The 18,317-nt window shown below is 37.8% G+C and overlaps 1 protein-coding gene across 5 annotated transcripts in view; it reads left to right on the top strand.

Moving 5' to 3' along the window:
* Positions 1 to 15,954, top strand: part of atad1b (ATPase family AAA domain containing 1b) — a 54,685-nt gene extending 38,731 nt beyond the window's left edge. For all 5 annotated transcript variants that reach the window (XM_048608663.1, XM_048608664.1, XM_048608665.1 and 2 more), the window contains 5 exons: positions 1,094 to 1,200; positions 2,722 to 2,811; positions 6,195 to 6,245; positions 9,070 to 9,206; positions 12,775 to 15,954. In XM_048608663.1, the coding sequence (XP_048464620.1) occupies positions 1,094 to 1,200; positions 2,722 to 2,811; positions 6,195 to 6,245; positions 9,070 to 9,206; positions 12,775 to 12,895 (506 nt within the window). In that variant the 3' untranslated portion in view covers positions 12,896 to 15,954. The remainder of the gene's footprint in view (positions 1 to 1,093; positions 1,201 to 2,721; positions 2,812 to 6,194; positions 6,246 to 9,069; positions 9,207 to 12,774) is intronic.
* Positions 15,955 to 18,317: the final 2,363 nt, after the last annotated feature.

The raw sequence follows: 18,317 nt of genomic DNA, 5'->3' as shown, positions 1-18,317 counted from the left end.
GTGTTGGTGTTGTAGGGGGTCAGCATTACTGGTTCGTCCAGTAACGAGGCTAGTGTTCCCTTAGCTGGGGGGATGTCGATGGAAGTAAATAGTGCTGTCACGGCAAAAGAGATCACGATCGATTATTTCCCTCTCTCCTTTTTTTGAATAGTGAAGTTACATTTGCCATACACCAATCTGTCAGCACCCTTCCAGGTCTACAGAATTTTGGAATACATCAACCAACCCATTCAACAGCACCACAAGAGCCCTGTAATGCACTTAAGTGAGGTAGGAGTTGAATGTCCAGTCCGCTAATTTGTTATCTGATGCATTAAGAAATCTGTAGTTCTCGAGGGGTGGGGAAGACATGAGCATGGGACAAGCTGAATTGCTTTTGCAGAGACCTGGCATGAGCATGATGTACTTGCCCTAAACATTCTTATGTTTATATGTTCCTTTAGATGTTGTAAAACTTGAATGGGTTCAGAAAACACTTACAAGGATGCTACCAGGGTTGGAGAGTTTGAACAATAGGGAGAGGCTGAATAGATTGCACCTATTTTCCCTGGAATTTTGGATGCTGAAAGATGGCCTGATAGAGGTTTATAAAATCATGAGGGGCATGGATAGGACATATAGACAAGGTCTTTTCCCTGGAGTGGGGGAGTCCAAAACTAGAAGGCACAGGTTTAAGGTGAGAGAGGAAAGATTTCAAAGGGACCTAACAACAGGCACCTTTCCACACAGAGGGTGGTGCATGTATGGAATGAGCTGCCAGAGGAAGTGGTAGAGGCTGGTACAATTACAACATTTAAAAGGCATCTGGATCAGTATATGAATAGGAAGGATTTAGAGGGATATGGGCCAAATGCTGGCAAATTGGACTAGATTTATTTGGATATCTGGTCAGCATGGATGAGTTGGACCAAAGGGCTTGTTTCAGTTTTGGTAATTTCTTCTCATCTTGATGAAGAACTGATGCTCCCATATGAGAAATTGGTTATGTTGGTCTGGTCCAATCTTCAAAGTTTGAAAAAGGTGACAAAGGAATAAAGGCATTAAATTTCGTGTAAATATTTATTGATGAGAACATTCTATACTTCTCCCTTAGATTCCTTCCTACGAAATCGGTCCAGCTCTGATCACGAAGCAACAGCAATGATGAAAGCTCAGTTTATGAGCCTCTGGGATGGCCTCGATACAGACTTCAGCTGTCAAGTAACTGCAGTATTTTATTTTGATGTTTTAGTAAGCTGCATATTTTTGACACCTACAGGCTTGACTTGTCCAGCTTATTTCTTGCCTGTTTCCTGTGCTCCATTCTACATGCCCACTCCTAATTTGTAACTCTATTTGCATGAAGTTTTGCTCTCATATTTCCTATCCTTACCTCCTTAACAATGGTTCCTCATTCTTCAATGCATTGAACTTAAGATATCATTCTTGTCTACAAATCCTCCTTTTGCTCTGCCACATCTTTTGCGACTATACTACCAAGCTGCTTACTGATTCATGTTTACTCTAAACATGCGTCTAGTGATGTTTTTGGCCATCTCCCTTTCCTCTTCTATTGAGTAACATTTTCCATTTCCTGAAGCGTATTGGGACTTAGCAATCTCATGTGTACAGTGTATTACGGTACTATTCCATGTATCAAAGTGATAGTTTATATCCTTGAGCATAATGATAGATCTACTTTGTTAAAGCTTTCATGTTAGAAATAAATTTCCATGAACATTTACTGTTTGGCATCATTTGACAATAAAACAAGATACTGTCACATCCTATATAATACCATGGATTGTAGACTGAACATAATGAGTGAAAATGTTTCCCTTTTTATTTAATAAGTGTATAATTGTCCAGATGCTTATGCTATCTGCTGATCATTAATTTACTAGCAATCATTGCTTTTTATTGAAAGCATGCTCCAATGTCAGCCACTATTTTGAAAGTAGCTTTTATTGCATCAGCATTCTAATTGTCCACAATTTTCCTCCACATGATTTGGTGTGAGAGTTTATGAAAGATTTTTTTGACGACATTGAGAGAATCTCTGCTCACGTGAAGTGTTGGCTCACTTAAATGATTATTATCCATTTATGAGCCTTCAGGATAAGTTTGGGTATTTGACCATTTGGAGGTCATAGTGAAGCTTTATCCTGACTTCACCTAACAGCCACAGTTGTATGCTTGTTGCAAGTACCCAGAGCGGAAAATATGCTTAATTTCTACTCCCATCACTAAAACATGGTCTTCTAGGTTGTTTGACTGAGTGACTCAGAGATAACTTGCTAAGCCATCGGGGAGACTCATGTAGGATTTTCTTATCATTTGAGTGATACAGATATGATGACTGGATGAATTACTTTTCAAAATTAATACTTGATATTTCAGCTATGGTTATTTACATTTGTCACTAATGCAGCATACCTTTGCATTTGAATTCCCAGCAAAAAGTATGCATTTGCAATTATTTTAGGAGTAAGAATGTATATCTAAATAAACTTCCCTTTTTTTGCTGTTATTCTCAACAATAATAAAATGATTATTTTAGATTGTTTAGTAAGCTGACACCACCCCAACCAACTGAATAATTTACCTGTTGGAGCTGTATTTTTATTGAAGGCTAGTAGTTTAGAGAAATGAATAGAGAATGCTCTGTTTAGTAACCATTACATCTATGCTGTTTTTATTCAAAATCCATGTTGTATCAATGCCTATTGCCTATTTTGTCAGGTAATTGTGATGGGTGCCACTAACAGACCACAAGATCTTGACTCTGCCATTTTGCGAAGGATGCCAACAAGGTTTCACATAGGGCAGCCTGTGAGTACAAATACAGATTAATGTTTAATATTTCACTATGGCCACAAGGTTAATTCACATTTCAGAAGTTTCTGCACAAATGTAAAAGGATAGCCTCTTGCCAAGGCTGAGATGACTAGGATTGTTGTTTGGATGGCCTTTCTCCAAGGCCCATGGAAGCTTTTTACCATGGTGAAAGGAAGAACTTGCCAGATGCAGATGGTGGTAAGGAGGGTGCAAGAGAGGCCAGGGGATGCTGGGGATGAGGAAGCTGCAAGAGGGATGCATGTTTTGAGTTCAGCCGCCACTCTATGCAGACAAATTTTAGTGGATGCTGTAGTAATGAACACTATGTCAATTGTTGTATTAAAGTCTGAGATACAATTAAAAAAGAGTAGTAATTACTTGATAAAAATCATTCACCTTTGTGCATATGTGACGGAATCACATTAGCTGTGACCTCTGTGGTGGTTGAATTTAGGGTAGTGTGTAGAAGTGCGTCAGTTATATTGAAAAATAAATTATTGCGAACTTATGCCTGTTGTCTTATGCCAACTATCAATGCCATCTAAGAAATTAAAATTTTCCTTGAGTGTTTGTACCTTGAACTTTAATGGTGGGTTGATAACTATTTAGGATATTAATGTTTTTCTAATTCTGCTTCTGTGAGAGTCCCAAGTACCCATATATCAACACAAATAAAGTGAAGTATTGTTACTACCCAAACTTTATTGCTTAATAAATGGGTTAGTGAAAATGAGAAAGCAAACCCACAAAATCTCAGGGGCCCTTGGATGGATTTGGGGGATATTTGATCCCTGGCCTTAGCTGATGTATCAGTAAATTAGGAGTAAACAGAACAGTAAACAGAAGAAGAAACAGTGAGCTAGAATTTGAGGATGGTGAAAAGATTTTTTTCACAGCTTTCTGTTCTTTGTGTCAGTAAGTGAACAAATCCTATGAACTGTTGCTGAGAACCTTGTTCTAAATAAAGGAGTAGATGTATCATGGGAGACGAGTGGTACCATTGGAGGATGGATCTTAAGTGCAATCCAGATAGATTTTGCTTCCATTTTTCTTGGTCGCAGTTGGTTTATAATTAAGTATTTAAATTGAGTTGCCACTGATGTGAAAACCTGTTTTGAGGCTGATCTGTTTACCATGGCATAAATTTAGATTGCATGGTCACACTTCCTTGAATATTAGGGAAAATTAAACTTTAGATATTTCCAAAAGGTGGAACAAAGAAATGTAGAAACATAGAATTTGGAGCGGGAGGCAGCCATTTGGCCCTTTTTGAGCCTGCTCTGTCATTCATCACGATCATGGCTGATCATCCAACTCAGTAGCCTAATCCTGCTTTCTCCCCCATAATCTTTGATCCCATTCACCCCAAGTGCTATATAGCCGCCTCTTGAATACATTCAATGTTTTGGCATTAACTATTTCCTGTGGTAATGAATTCCACAGGCTCACCACTCTTTAGGTGAAGAAATGTCTCCTCATTTCCATTCTAAATGATCAACCCCGAATCCTCATACTGTGGTCCTGGTTCTGGACACACCAACCATCGGGAATGTCCTCCCTGTATTTTACCCTGTCTAGTTCTGTTAGTATTGTATAAGTCTCAATGAGTTCCCATCCCCTCATTCATCTGAACTCCAGTTTACTTGGTAAGATCTCTTATCTTTAGATACTTTCAGTCCAGTTTGTGGTAGATTAAAAACCCACATTTGTAAAACTGGCTGTGGATCTCATGAACCAAATTCACTCGGACATGTTGAATGTTGGCATTTTGGAGACAAAATATGAATTGACAATGACTTTTATGACTGGATGAGTAAATAATTGAGAGTCTGGATGTTTTACATCAGAAAAATGATGCAAATTGAAAACAATGTGGAAAGTAGGTCCAACGTGCAATAGAACCTTAATGTGGAGACATTGAGAAGGGGTAATGATTGTTTTTCAATCCTATGGCACAGATGGGACACTTGGATGCTTTGTCTTGAAATTTTCCTCTTTGCTACAGGTAGTTCTCCTATAACAAGATAGTTGCATTTTTGCGTGACCTCTCCCTATAGAAAATTGCCATGGGAAATTGATATAGAAAATCACTACACCTGTATAGCAGAAAGTTCGCATTATCCAAATAGCATCCGCTATTCATCAATTGCATTACAGCCAATTCATGTTAACAAAACCCGTGTTATAGAAGAACTATCTGTATACGGAGGCCAAGTCAGGAAATGGTGTATTCCTAGAGCTGCCACCTAATATTAATGTATAGGAAAATTATGGGAGGGTGTGCAACATTCTGTGTTCACAGATTTTGCGTTGCGAAATGGAGAGAAAATTACCCATGTCATTTTGGAGAAGTTGGAGTTAATTAGAAATGAAGGCATAAGAGAAGGTGGTAGCTTGCTTGTAGTTAGAAATAGGATTTGGTCCCTGACCAAGCCAGAGATTACCAACATGCAACATATTTACAAAATGATCATTATGGGTTATGTTTTGAGAAATAATGAACTCATTACTATTTCATTAAGCTTCTCCAATCTGAATGTTTCTGATGTTTGGATTTCATAAGATACTTTCTAATATGTGGACCACTTAGTCTTAAACACTGCTTTGCCAATTCAGGTTGTTTAGATGTTAATAAGGCACTTTCATCATGCCCATGTTATGAAAAGATATTGAAAAGAAATATTGAATTATGTTTGAGATTGTTTTTGCTTGGGGTTCAGTTACAGGTGGATGTATTTCCCAGGTAAAGGTATACAGGAATGATTTTTAAAAAGAGAATTTTTGCTTCAGAGCTTCAGGATTTTCATTGAACAAAACTATGCTCATCTGCATTTAAATTCAACCATGCCTCTGTATCCCTCCACTGTCAGGGAAGGCTATTTCCACAAGCATTTTCACTAATGATAATTAGCAGTAAAATATGTTTAAGACACCACATATAGGGTGGGGTAGGATGGACGTTTTGACAGATTGTGGTGAGATACATGAGTAGAACCGCAGGACGAGTTGATAATTGGCCAATACTGAAAAGTGTAAAGAGATACTTTTTGGTCATAAGGATAGTATGCTGTAAATAGTAACAATATTACAAGATGAGCAAGAGACCTTGTCGTGCAAAAGCACCAATCATGAAAGGTGTCTCCTAAGTAGACGAGGCCATGAAAATGGCAGATTATATTTTTGAATTCAGCAGCATAACATATAAAAGTGAAGTAATTGAAAGGAACACAATCAACAAACAGAATTATCTGTACTAAGTTTAACAAAATTGCCTTTCTCTGTCCCTGGGTAACAGTTGACAAGAACTTTTTTTATAATGTTATTGTTCTGTTTTCCAATGTTGAGGATACTCCTAAATTTTATGTTGTGTTTCACAGAATACTGATCAACGGAAATCAATCCTAAATTTAATTCTACGAAATGAAGAGGTATGTAGCTTGTAGTAGAAGGAAATAAAGTTGACTAGATGCTTTCAGTTGGCTTGCCAAACATTTTCCAAACTTGGGTTGCGTTAACCTTTTGATCGCGTACGTTGTTAATCATTTTTCCCTTCTAAGGCCACTCGTGACATTAGTTTAGAAATTGTATTATTTCTTTATTATCAGCCTATGCTATTTTTTCAGAAAAGAAACCATAGGAGTATTATGGCAATGCTACTGCACAAGTAAACTTGAGTCCTGGACTAATGATCTAGAGATGGTATTTTAAATCCTAAATTACTGGATTATAGCAAAGCCTATCTAGTTTATCAGTTTGCTTTAGGCTAGGATATCTGTTGTTACCTATTCCAGCCTAAAAGTAACTCCAGATTCACAGCAATGTGGTTAACTATTAAAGCCCTCTTAAATTGCCTAGGAAATGACACAATGGTATCAAACTGCCACAATAAACTGTAATCTATTTTAAGAGTGATCAAGTCCTCTGGCATTGACTTAGGTACAAGGTTTTCAACACGAAGACCAGTTGACCTGCACAGTCCTTGTGACCATCTGGGAACTTAATCCAGAATTGAGAAACTGTCTTACTGCTCGAGCAGAAGCCTGCATTCGCATTTAACAGCACAACTTATATCGTGGCTTGAATGCAGTGATATTTCCTAGACTATTTAATGGAAGTATTACAAAAGAAAATGGATCCCCATACCATATAAGGATATGAAGGCAGATCACTATATGCAGTGTGAAATAAATCAATTTTAAGCAGTATCTTAAAGGAGGGAAGCAAGGTGGTTGGGGGCGGGGGGGTGTGCAGGAAAGGGCTTTAGGAAGGGGATGCCAGTGCCTAGGACTGAGGCAGCTGAAAGTATAGCCACCATAGAGCAATTAAAATTTGGCAGGCTCAAGAAATAAAAATTAGAGTGCAGATGTCAAGAGGTTTCTAGAGCTGGAGTAGATTTGCCTGAATGGGTGTAGCAGCAACAATATTAAAGAAACCACCCTATTGAATGGCTGGTCCCTCCACCACTGACTCCTCATACTAATAATGTGTACCATCTACGAGATTCACTACAGCAACTCAAAGTTTATTCAACATCGCCGTTAGCACCTAGAATTTCAAGGGTTTCAGACACTTGAGAACTGTACCAGCTGCTCTTCAAGCCATACCCCCTTGTCAACTTGAAAATATATTGTTCTTATTTTATTGCAATTGCAAGAAAATCCTGGGACTCTCTACTTAACAGCACTAGTGGAATACCTACACTACAACTGATTCAAGAACTTGGTTTACCATCAACTTTTCAAGAGTTATTGGGAAAAGACAGTAAATTCCACTGATTCTACATGCATTGTATCAACAAAAAAATTGTAAGACAGCAATTTGAGACTTCTATGACCAGCATCTGATGAAAATGGAAGCCACTGGATAGTTTGCCTTCAGTAACATTGGTGCACATTGCTGGTATGCTATAACATCGCCTGTCCAAAATGCATGGGAACAAGCCATTTTTGGATTTAGTTTTTGGAATAATGGAATAACTTTAGCACTCCTTTACCACAATGTGTGAACCACAAAAGACCTCAGCTAAAATACTTAACTCAGGCCTATAATAGTGAGAAAAATTGTTTTACTTTTCCAAATATTGTACCAAATAATGATGCAAAGAGTTGCTCGAATCTGCTGACAAAGTTTCCAGACAAGTAGCATGTTTGAATAATAGATTTCTGGACTGGCAAATTTTGTATGTTCCTCAAATGATCCAGAAAATTTTGTGGAATCTATGACGGCACTGCTCATGTAGAACGGTGCTGATTATTGGTCATTTATGTCCTAGATTGCTTGTTCTGGTACAGGCTGTAGGAGTTCTAAACTTGGTTCAAATGCAGAGTAATATTTGTCTTGGTTGAGGCTGAGAAGCTAGCATTGAGAACTAATGTGGTCTGACGTATTTTGTTTTCAAATTTTGCATTGTCAAACAATATCGCATTTAATGAATTGGTTGATCTCTTATTCATCATTCCAGGTTAGCTGTTTATCTAATTATTCACCATGGGATCTCTTTCCATGCTATAATATTCTATGACGCTATCATTCCTTTCTCAAAAATCCGTCTTGATGGTTTTCTATTTCCATCCCGTTAGTCTCAGTGTGTCAAAAATCTCCTTTACCGTCTTCCCATTGCACGGTAAAAACTGCACTGAGTTCACCTCTAGCCTCTTCAACTTCTGCCAATTCCCTGCCCCCTTAATGTTTTCACTTTTAAATCCTAATGCTTATCATCAAATCCTTTGATTTGCTCCAGCTTTGTATTGCCTCTCGGTCCTTGCAGTCCTCTGGGTCCGTTCGTAGATCCCAAATGGCTTAAGGCCATCTCATTCAGCTTGTGTTCGCATACTGTTTAATATTACTCAGTGATGGTTCTGTTTACCACAAACCAGTTTTTGTTATTATTTTGGCGCTCAGTAGGGTATTTCACTCATTCTTCAAGGTTTAGATCACATTCATACTCGCACTCCTGAATTCTGTTTCCATATCTTGTCAATTGACTATTCACCCCTTTGTGACAGTTGTACAAGTTTAACTCTTTTCTTTTTTCTCCGTGAAAATGCACCATGTCCTGTTTGGTTGAATGATTGCTTTGGAATGATGGCTCACAGAGGCATTCAGTCATTGAATAGGGCTGCAATATTTAATTGTATCTGCAACCACACAGTCCCGATTTCCAGTTTAAAAATGCATCAGTTATTATCCTAAGCCAGTAATTTCAGAAATGAAATTTAGACCCAATCTAAAAGGTCTGCTGTTTGTAAACAGGTGGATCGATACTTGGACTTGAATGAAATTGCCAGGGAAACTGAAGGCTTTTCAGGGAGTGACCTGAAAGAACTCTGTAGAGATGCTGCCATGTTTTGTGTCCGGGATTATGTACATGGCTCCAATGAGGAGGAAAGGTTCGTGTAAATCAGATCTTTTTAAGGTGTCATTTTATTTTAGTGTAGTATCTAATGGATTTAGTTCACAGTCTGACAGCCGAAGGATTTCATTCGCCAGCTGTATGATAAATGTCAAAGCGTAAGTAAGGTGATGAGAAATTGGGTTACTAGCAATTTTGTTTAGAACTAACATACACATCCTGTCAGACATGCCTTCAGCACTGTTAACATCAGGGCCATGAATGTAACCACAGTATGAATTGGCAGATTGTACAATGCAAATAAAACAGGTTCTTCAGGCTGTGAATCAGTACACTGTTTATTGTTTTAATATATTTTTAATTGACGTTTAAACTTTTGAGGAGCTATTTTCTTTGAAGGTCTTGTACTGGCAATTTCAGTACATTTGTTATGCAAGTTAATGGTTTTTTACCAAAATTTAAAATTAACATTGAATCCTAGATTCCTGCAACTACAGTTTATGTTGGCTCCTTTTGTTTAAGAAGTTGTTATTTCTTAATTTAGATGACATTTAGAGGCTGATTAGTCATGTCATAGAAATGATTTTCAACATGGTGATTACTGCCTATGGTCCTCCCCACGCCCCCCAAAAAATAAACAGTTGATGCAACAATACTGATTCATGCTGTATACTATTTGGAAGAAGCCAATCACTGTTCAACACTGGGTGGGTTGGGAGAACCACTACTAAACAAGCTGGCCAAGTCCTAAGGGTCATAGATGTTAGATTGGGTCTACAGCAGGTAGTAAGAGAACCAACGTGGGAAAAATCTCCTTGACCTCATCCTCCCCAATCTACCCATCACTGATACATCAATCTGTGACTGTATGGATAGAATTGACAATCCTGCATTCCTGTGGAAACAAAGTACCATCTTTACGTTGAGGATATCCTTCATTTTACTGTGTGATCTAGAACTCCCTGCACCCATAATCAGCCTGTTCCAGTACAGCTACAATACTGGCATCTACCTGGCAATGTGGAAAATGGCCCAAATATGTCCTGCCCACAAAAAATGCAAACCCAGTTCAGCCAATTGTTACCCACAGTGTGACATCAAGCAATCCCAGCAAAACGGTAGCAAGTGGGATGCAGGATGATAACTGTACACTGGCTGGAGTCATACCTAGCACAAGGGAAAGTGATGGTGTTTGTTGGAGGCCCATCATCACTGCAGAAGTTGAGAATTTGCTTAGGATAATGTCCTAACATGTGCACATGCATGCACACACACCGCCACCCCCAGTCTTCAGTTGCTTTATCACTGATCTTACTTCCATCATAAAATCAGATTTGCAATCATCCACAAAGAACCCTACCAAGTTCAGCAGCATTTGCAATTCCTCCTACTGAAGCAGCCCGTGTCCATATGCAGCAAGACATGAACAGCCATCAGGAATAACTGGTATCAGGTACAATTGCACCCTACAATTGAAAATTATCACCAATTTCTAACAAGAGACAACCTAATTATTTTCTGTGACTCTCAATGGCATTGTCACCACTGAATCCCTCATTATCAACAGCCTGGAGGTTGCCATTGACCAGAAACTAAACTGAATCGGCCATATAAATATTGCAAGTACAAGGACCAGATCAGAGTTTGTTTGCTGTGACAAGTAATCACCTCCTGACTCGAGACAACTTTTCCACTATCTTCAATACAGTGTGATGGAATATTTTACACTTGCCTGGATGTATGCAGATCTATTAACAGTATGACACAATCTAGAGCAAAGGAACTCCATTGAACGTCACTTCCTTTACCATTAACCACATTGGTGACAATGTGGACTATATTACTATGCTCTTTCAACAGCATCTTCCAAACCCGAGGCCTGTACCATCTAGAAGCACGTGCTGCAGATAGCCAGGAACACAACTAGAAAGATTCCCTCCAAGTTGCACATCATCCTGACTTGGAATTATACTATTATTATTCCTTTACTGTGACTGGGTCAAATCTTGGAACTTCCTTCAGAATTTCTCTACTTCATTATGCCTACCCACCATTTACAAATTAAAGATTTATACCTTGCATCCCACCCCTCCCTACAAGCACGGTAAGGGTTCAAGAAGGTGGCTGACCACCGTCTTCTTGAAGGCAGCTGCAATGGGCTGTTAATGCTGGTTTAGTTAGTAATGTGTTCATCATGAAAGAATTTTTAGAAAGGATGTCATTAAGAATGAACACCTTCAGCAGTTGATTTGCAATCTTTCTTAATTATCTTCCTTCCTCTACTTTTTTTTCCTCATCTGATCACTTTTCTTATTACTTTTACTGGGTTTTTTTTCTTGTTTTCTTTCTCACTTACTACCTTTCCTGTTCTACTGTCATGGGAATAGCACACTGGAAATTGAGCCTCACTATTCCAAAAGTCATTGCAACTATGAGATATGATTAGTTTACCTTCTTGGGTGGTTAATGCCTGACTATGACCACTACCTAAGATAAAAGAAGCTTAAAACAAGTATCATCAATGAATGCTGAAATGTAAAAACTAGCATATTTTTTGCAAATTTATCCCCTAACGTGTGACAAAAAAGATTATTAATTACTAATATACAATCTGCAACCATATCCCCTTTAAGTCCAGACACACACATTCCTTCACACATAGGATGGACAGATGGATGAGACAAACTTCTTTTTAGGAATACCATGGGTAAAAAATGTACAAGATCTGTAGATCAAAGTCCAATCAAAAAGAGAAGATCTTTGTTGCTAGATATTTTTTGTTTTTGACAATGTTGTCATGTTAGTTGTTAAGAACAGGAGCAATCCCCAATTATGTGACCTATTAGTTGGACCTGGTTTTTGCTTGATTGTCTCTGTGTTTTATTTCTTTTCCAAAGAAAGAGTGCACAATTTCACTTGCTGCAGGCTTTTTGGAGGTCTATATCTCAAATGTGTGCTCTCTCTCTTTATCTCTGTTTGTCTCTCTCGCTCCCTCTTTCTTTTCTCAGTAAAAATTTTTGATATCTACTTTTTTGTCTTATAGTTGTATGCTTTCATTTTGCATTACTGTATTCTGCCACAAATGGTGTGCAAGATGTAAATCTGTAATTTAGAAGTTGATTTGAAGACTGAATGAAGTAGAGAAATGTCATTAGTTCCTCCACCAGCTTTATGAGTACATTTAATAAACTGCAACAGATGCAATATTACCCAAAAAGAGTGAAAATACTGTTTCTCTTTTCATTTTGCCAATTGAAACTCAGAATAGGATGGCGCCCCTGTCCTCCATTGCCCACTTAAAGTGGGTAGAATTGTATGGTTTGCATCCAGTTTGAGAACATTCTCGATCCACTAGTAGAAATTTTCAGCAACAAATAAGTTTTGCAGGAAAACCTGTTCCTGAAATAAATTGTCAACAAGGAATGCATAGAATTTTGGTCCAGTAAACACAAATTTCAGTTATGTAATGTTGATCTCATCCCATTTCTTATCAAGGCCTTGCTCGTAATGTATTCTGGTTAATTTCTGTGTAGACTATGCAAGTGTTTCTTTATTTAATATCTTTGTCACAACTGTTAATTGTCAACTTGTGTCTGATTTAATAGTAATGGGGACAGGCTTCGACCCATCAAACAGCAGGACCTCAAAAGAGCAATAGTGAAGATGCGAAAGTCTAAAGGAGTCAGTGATTTGAGCGAATTTCAAGACAACCTCAATGTAGATTGAGGATATGCTTGCCTGCCTAGTTACCAAGAAGGACAAATTCAGCTGAATTTTTACTGAATGACTTGGCTGGATAATGGCTAATTCCTCTGCTAAAATTGGGGAAGATAAGAGGTGGAAGCGAGGGTGCAGGGAAGGGTTTTTCTAATTGTATTTCTGTGAATTTAGTATCACCCATCAAGCATAGTTCTTTTGGGTCCATATTCACAGAAAAAATTTGTACTGAACTATTTGTGTAATTTGACTGGGGCTTGTGCAGATACATATACTAGAACTTTCTGTATATTGGTTCAAAATTGTGAATGCATTAGTATCATTGTTTAAGATTTAATATTGGAAGAAAACTACTTGAATAATATGAATATTTGGGCAAAAACTCAAATGGCTTTTTAAGACACAACGAAAGTACTATACTGACTGACTGCACTGCAATCTGCGTCATTTAATAATGAATCCAAGAGCACTGAAGAGCTCTTAAAAACTGAATAAGTAATATGAAGGAACTAATCAAAGTAGTTTCTGACATTTTGGTTGAGCCATAGCCATGTTTTTTTAATTTAATTATAAACTAGGATGGTTATGCTTTTTAATGTTTTTTTTTATTTTATGGGTTTGGTGTAAATAAATGTGTATTTCCTGTCAAATTTTGTATGCTTTCTGCTCATTATCATCTGCTTTGATGGAATGGAGTTGCCTACAAAATAATAAGGTACCTAACTAGCTATGACGATTATAATTTTTCTTTTAAAACTTTGTATATAACATTTTGTGCCCTTGAATGATAGAACTGAAATGCTTCTACAACAGCTCAAGTAGATATAATATCTTTATATGTATTTATGAAGAAAGGTTCAAAATTGCAATTTTTTTCCACTGCAACAGAAGTAAGGAAGGAATATCTGACAGATCTTTTCAAAACAAAATAAAGGATCAAGCTTTCCATTTGTCTGATTGATAACAAAGGCAGGACAATTACAATTAACAGAATAGGGATGTTTGTCAGAACCTTTTTTAATATAAGGGTCTTTAGAACAGAGATTACATTGCCATAAATGACCACAGGGACAAATAAGGTTATGACATTAATAAATGTTTGAGAAAAATATAATTGCACATAGGGGAAGAGCTGGCAAACGTATTTACTCTAGTGTCTGTTGAAGAGATTGGCCCAGATCTTTCTTTCAATTGCTTTTAGTCCACTGTCAGTCAGGGCTAAATTGGATAGAATGTGTTTAATTCAAATTTTATTTGGCAGGATATTTCTACCACAATTTTTTTTTTAAAAGACAAAGGTTGCTGTGCTATTATTTGAGATTTGTCTGCAGTAATAGTTAATTGTTGCATAGATTCACAAATTCTCACCTCAAGTTCAATTCCAATGACCTCAATATTTTCAAATTTCAATCTTAATGGGTAGACATAATGTTATATTTCTTGGTTTAAAATGAAGTTTTTTTTTCTATTCTGTAATTTATTATCATTATTACATTGCTAGTCATTTCAAATTTGGCCTATTGTAGCTTTCTGTCAAGTCTCTAGAAGGAATAATTGAGTTTGTATCTATACAGATTAAAAATATATAGAATAGATGTAGCTGGGAATGAATTTCAGTTAGTGTTGAGATGCACCTCAAACAATGTTTGATGTAAAAGTAGAAATTTCTGTCTTTGTGGTTTTAATGGATAGGATAAATCCTAATTAAAAGAGGCAACAGCCAACTGTATATCTTGTAGATCTGTATGAAATACCTTTTGTGCTGTGCTGGTTACTCTGTGGATGAACTATGCAGGTGGCCAGCTATAGAGACCTGGCCTACATCATCTTGTACAGTGTTGATGTCCTGTATATATATTTCTGGAGGTGATTCATACCTCTGCATAGCTGCTCAAAACACAACCCATTTTCTTTTCCCTCATACAACTATCTGTAAGATTTATATAAATTAGTTTAGCATTGCTTCCCTCAAATAGCTTTTTAAAAAATGTATTCCACTGATTGTCTAACATACCTAAACTATTAATCTTTTTTCTTGCCATATTAAGGTAAAGACAAAACTTTGTTCCTTAGAGGAAATATTATTATAATCCAGAGTCTTTCTAGAATTGTTTTAATTTTCTTCATCTGTAAAAGGAACTCCATTTCAAAATAAGTTTATCCATTACAGGCTGTATTTCGAATAATTTGCTATAGTAAGCTATTAAAACTATGCTTGCTGACTTTAGGTTGTAAATTAAGTAACCAAAAATTGGATTATACTGTCTGATATCTTGCTGGTACTTTTGTTTCCAACAGTGTGCTCTCTGTAAGTACATCTGGACTGTAATCTTAATCTGCACGCGGTGGTCTAGCATTATAGTACTATTTGCTGTGTGGTGACAGGTGAATATGGTCAATATTCCACATCAGTTTATTACAATCCCAGATAATTGTTGAGCCTGAGCTGCACTGATTCATACAAAGCAGAAAATAAAGATATAGTTTGTAGTTTATGGGAGGCTTGGACTGCTTATTGAAACTGTTACTGGGCTATGAGCACAAACAAAAATGTGGAAAAAGTGCAAGGGTAAGATAATGTGGAGAATACTACAAATTGCAGTCAGTACATATTTGTAAATAATTCCTGCAATCTAACAGTCTTTAGCATTGCTAAACAGAAAAGTTATTAATTTTTTAGAATGTTAACTGATAGAAAATTACTAAATGGGAGCTTCTATTTAAACCATCAAAAGAGTTAAACTTTGACAAGCTATTTGAGGAAGAGGAGGTTATGTACTGAAAGGAAAGTTATACAATCAGATATTGTCATGAGTTTTCTTTGGAATTTGTCAATAAACCTTTTAATGCACTGCAGAATGTGAAAATATACCATAATTTTGTGACCATTTTGTGTGCTTGCACCTGTAATAGACATTGCTTTAAAATATTCCAACTACTAGCAGATATTCTGTGGCATTTCTCACAGTGAAGGAGTGCACAATAAGGATGTTGTGTAACCTTGTGTCTTACACAGTATAATTTATCTGCTGTTGTTCTTCCAGAAAAATAAAACCAGTTGCCTTTCACAATTGTCTTGTTATTTGCTACTCTAACTCATTTTGTCCCCTTTTCTGTCTGCTTTTCACTTCTTTCGTTTTGTCCATTTATTTACCTATGATTCTCCCTCTTTATACAACTCATTCGCCATCAGTTTTGTTTTGATGTATATTTCATTATTTTATGCTTACGTGTTCCTTAACTCTCAAATTCCATATTTTATGTCTTGCCTTTTTAAAACTGTAGGATACCAGACAAGATTCAACAAAACCTGTGAAGAACTGGGCACAGATGCTGCTTGGTGAAAACGTGCAAGCTGAAAAAAATTGAGGATTTGAACGCATCTTTGCAGGAAATAGGAAGTGCTGGCTGGGAGAGTGGTTAGGTGAGAGTGACTGCTCTTGATATCAAGATGCCATTTGACTAAGAGTGACATCAAGGCACCTAACAAAACTGGAGACAAAAGGAATCGGGGAAGAGTTTCTGCTGGTTGGGGTTGTGCCTGGCACATAAGATAATTGTTGGAGGCCTGACATCTCACCTCCAGAACATCTCTGCAAGAGTTCCTCAGGGTAGATACTTCCATTCAACCTTTCCAGATGTATTATAACACACCTCTGGTACTGGTGGGACTTGAACCCAGGCCTTCTGGATCAGAGGTAGGGACACTAGCACTACATCAGAAGAGCCCTAGTTCCTCAGGGTAGAGTCCTAGGCTGAACAACCTTCAGCTGCTTCATCAGTGACCTTCCCTCAGTCAGAAGGGAGGAAGTTCATTGCGCAGTCATCAATATTCAGCACCATTTGTGACTGCTCAAAAACAGCAAGATCTTGATAATATCCAAGTTTGGGTTGAAAAGTGTCAAATAACATTTGCTGTAAATATGCCAAGCAATGACCCATCTCCATAAGAGACAATCTGACTACTGCCCCATGACATTCAGTAATGTTGCCATCACTGCGTCCCCTACTATCAACATCCTGGGGTTATTACTGACCAGAAAATGAACTGGCCTAGCCATATGAATATGATGGCTACAAGGGCCGGTCTGAGCAAAGAACACCCCTCCTCAAACCAAAGACTGGCATAAGGCACAATCAAGGAGTATAGTGGATTATTCCACACTTGCTCAGAAGAGTGCAGCTCCAAGAAGACTCAAGATCCTTATTGGCACAGCGTCCACTCCCTCCATCACTGATGCTCGGTAGCAGCAATCTGCAAGATGCATTCCAAAACTTCAGCAAGGGTACTACGATGGCACCTTCCAAATGCATAACTATTGCCATTGAGAAGGACAAGAGCAGCAGATATATGGTAACAACACCACCCTCCAGTTCCCCACCAAATCACTCATCATTCCGATTTGCGAATATATTGCTGTTCCTTAAGTGTCACTGGGTCAACATCCTGGAATTCCCTCCCGAACAGTATTGTGGGTCTGTTAACCACATAGACCGCAGCAGTTAAAGAGCAGCTCACAACCACCTCCAAGGGCAACTGGGATGTGCAATGATAAATGCTGGCCCTGTCTGCAACTCTTGACAACCCATGAGTGAACATTAAATAGGCAGTAGGTGGAAATTGTGAGGTTGTTGCCTGGCAGTGGCTACGGGGAAAAAAAGTATTTTTACAGCTTGGAAGCATCACAGCAGGGTTTTAGGAGCACAGAGACTATGGGAGAGAGATCAAATGGGCTTGCACCACTGTAATGTATCATAGGACATCTGCGGCCCACCAGTACTCCATGTGTGATAAAGTACTGGATCCAGTTGCAGTACTAAGGTTCAAAGCCCTCAGGTGTGGGGTGGCTAATAAGATCTTGCTTTCTATAGCATTTTGGAAGGTGAATCCTTCAGTTTTGTAGTATAACAGGGGATGAAGCTTTGGTATTTGCCAAGTTGATGGCAGGGGATTGTGTGTTGATGTTGCTGAGGGTTATAAGGTAGTGGATGAAGTTATGATGGTCGTTTAAGGTTATGGACAAGGTGGTGGGAATTGGTGAAGGGAAGATACTTTGCAGTGGTCAGTAATTGAAAGTGGCTGTGGCTATTTTATGAGGGCAGAATGTGTTTGTGGCTGGCCAGTTTTCAATGAGGATCAAAATTCATTTGAATGACCACATTTGAAGAAATGACTAAATGGTCAAACAACACACTTTTACATGACTGCTCTGAATTATAAAAATTTAGAGGTGTGTGCGTCCTGGATGATAAATAAAATCTCGCCTTTTGAGACTTCTCAAAAGAATTTCAGGCTGTGAAATTGAAGTTGAACACAAATTGAAACTTGTGCAATGTTTACATTATTGCAATTGAGCTGTGGATTTGATCTCTGAATTTCTCAAGCATTCTCTGCATTTGAGCATCTTTGGGACCCTTTTTTGTCTAATTT

This window comes from Rhincodon typus, chromosome 20, assembly GCF_021869965.1.
Source record: "Rhincodon typus isolate 14 chromosome 20, sRhiTyp1.1, whole genome shotgun sequence".
NCBI lineage: Eukaryota > Metazoa > Chordata > Chondrichthyes > Orectolobiformes > Rhincodontidae > Rhincodon > Rhincodon typus.
This window is presented reverse-complemented; position numbering and strand designations above follow the sequence as displayed.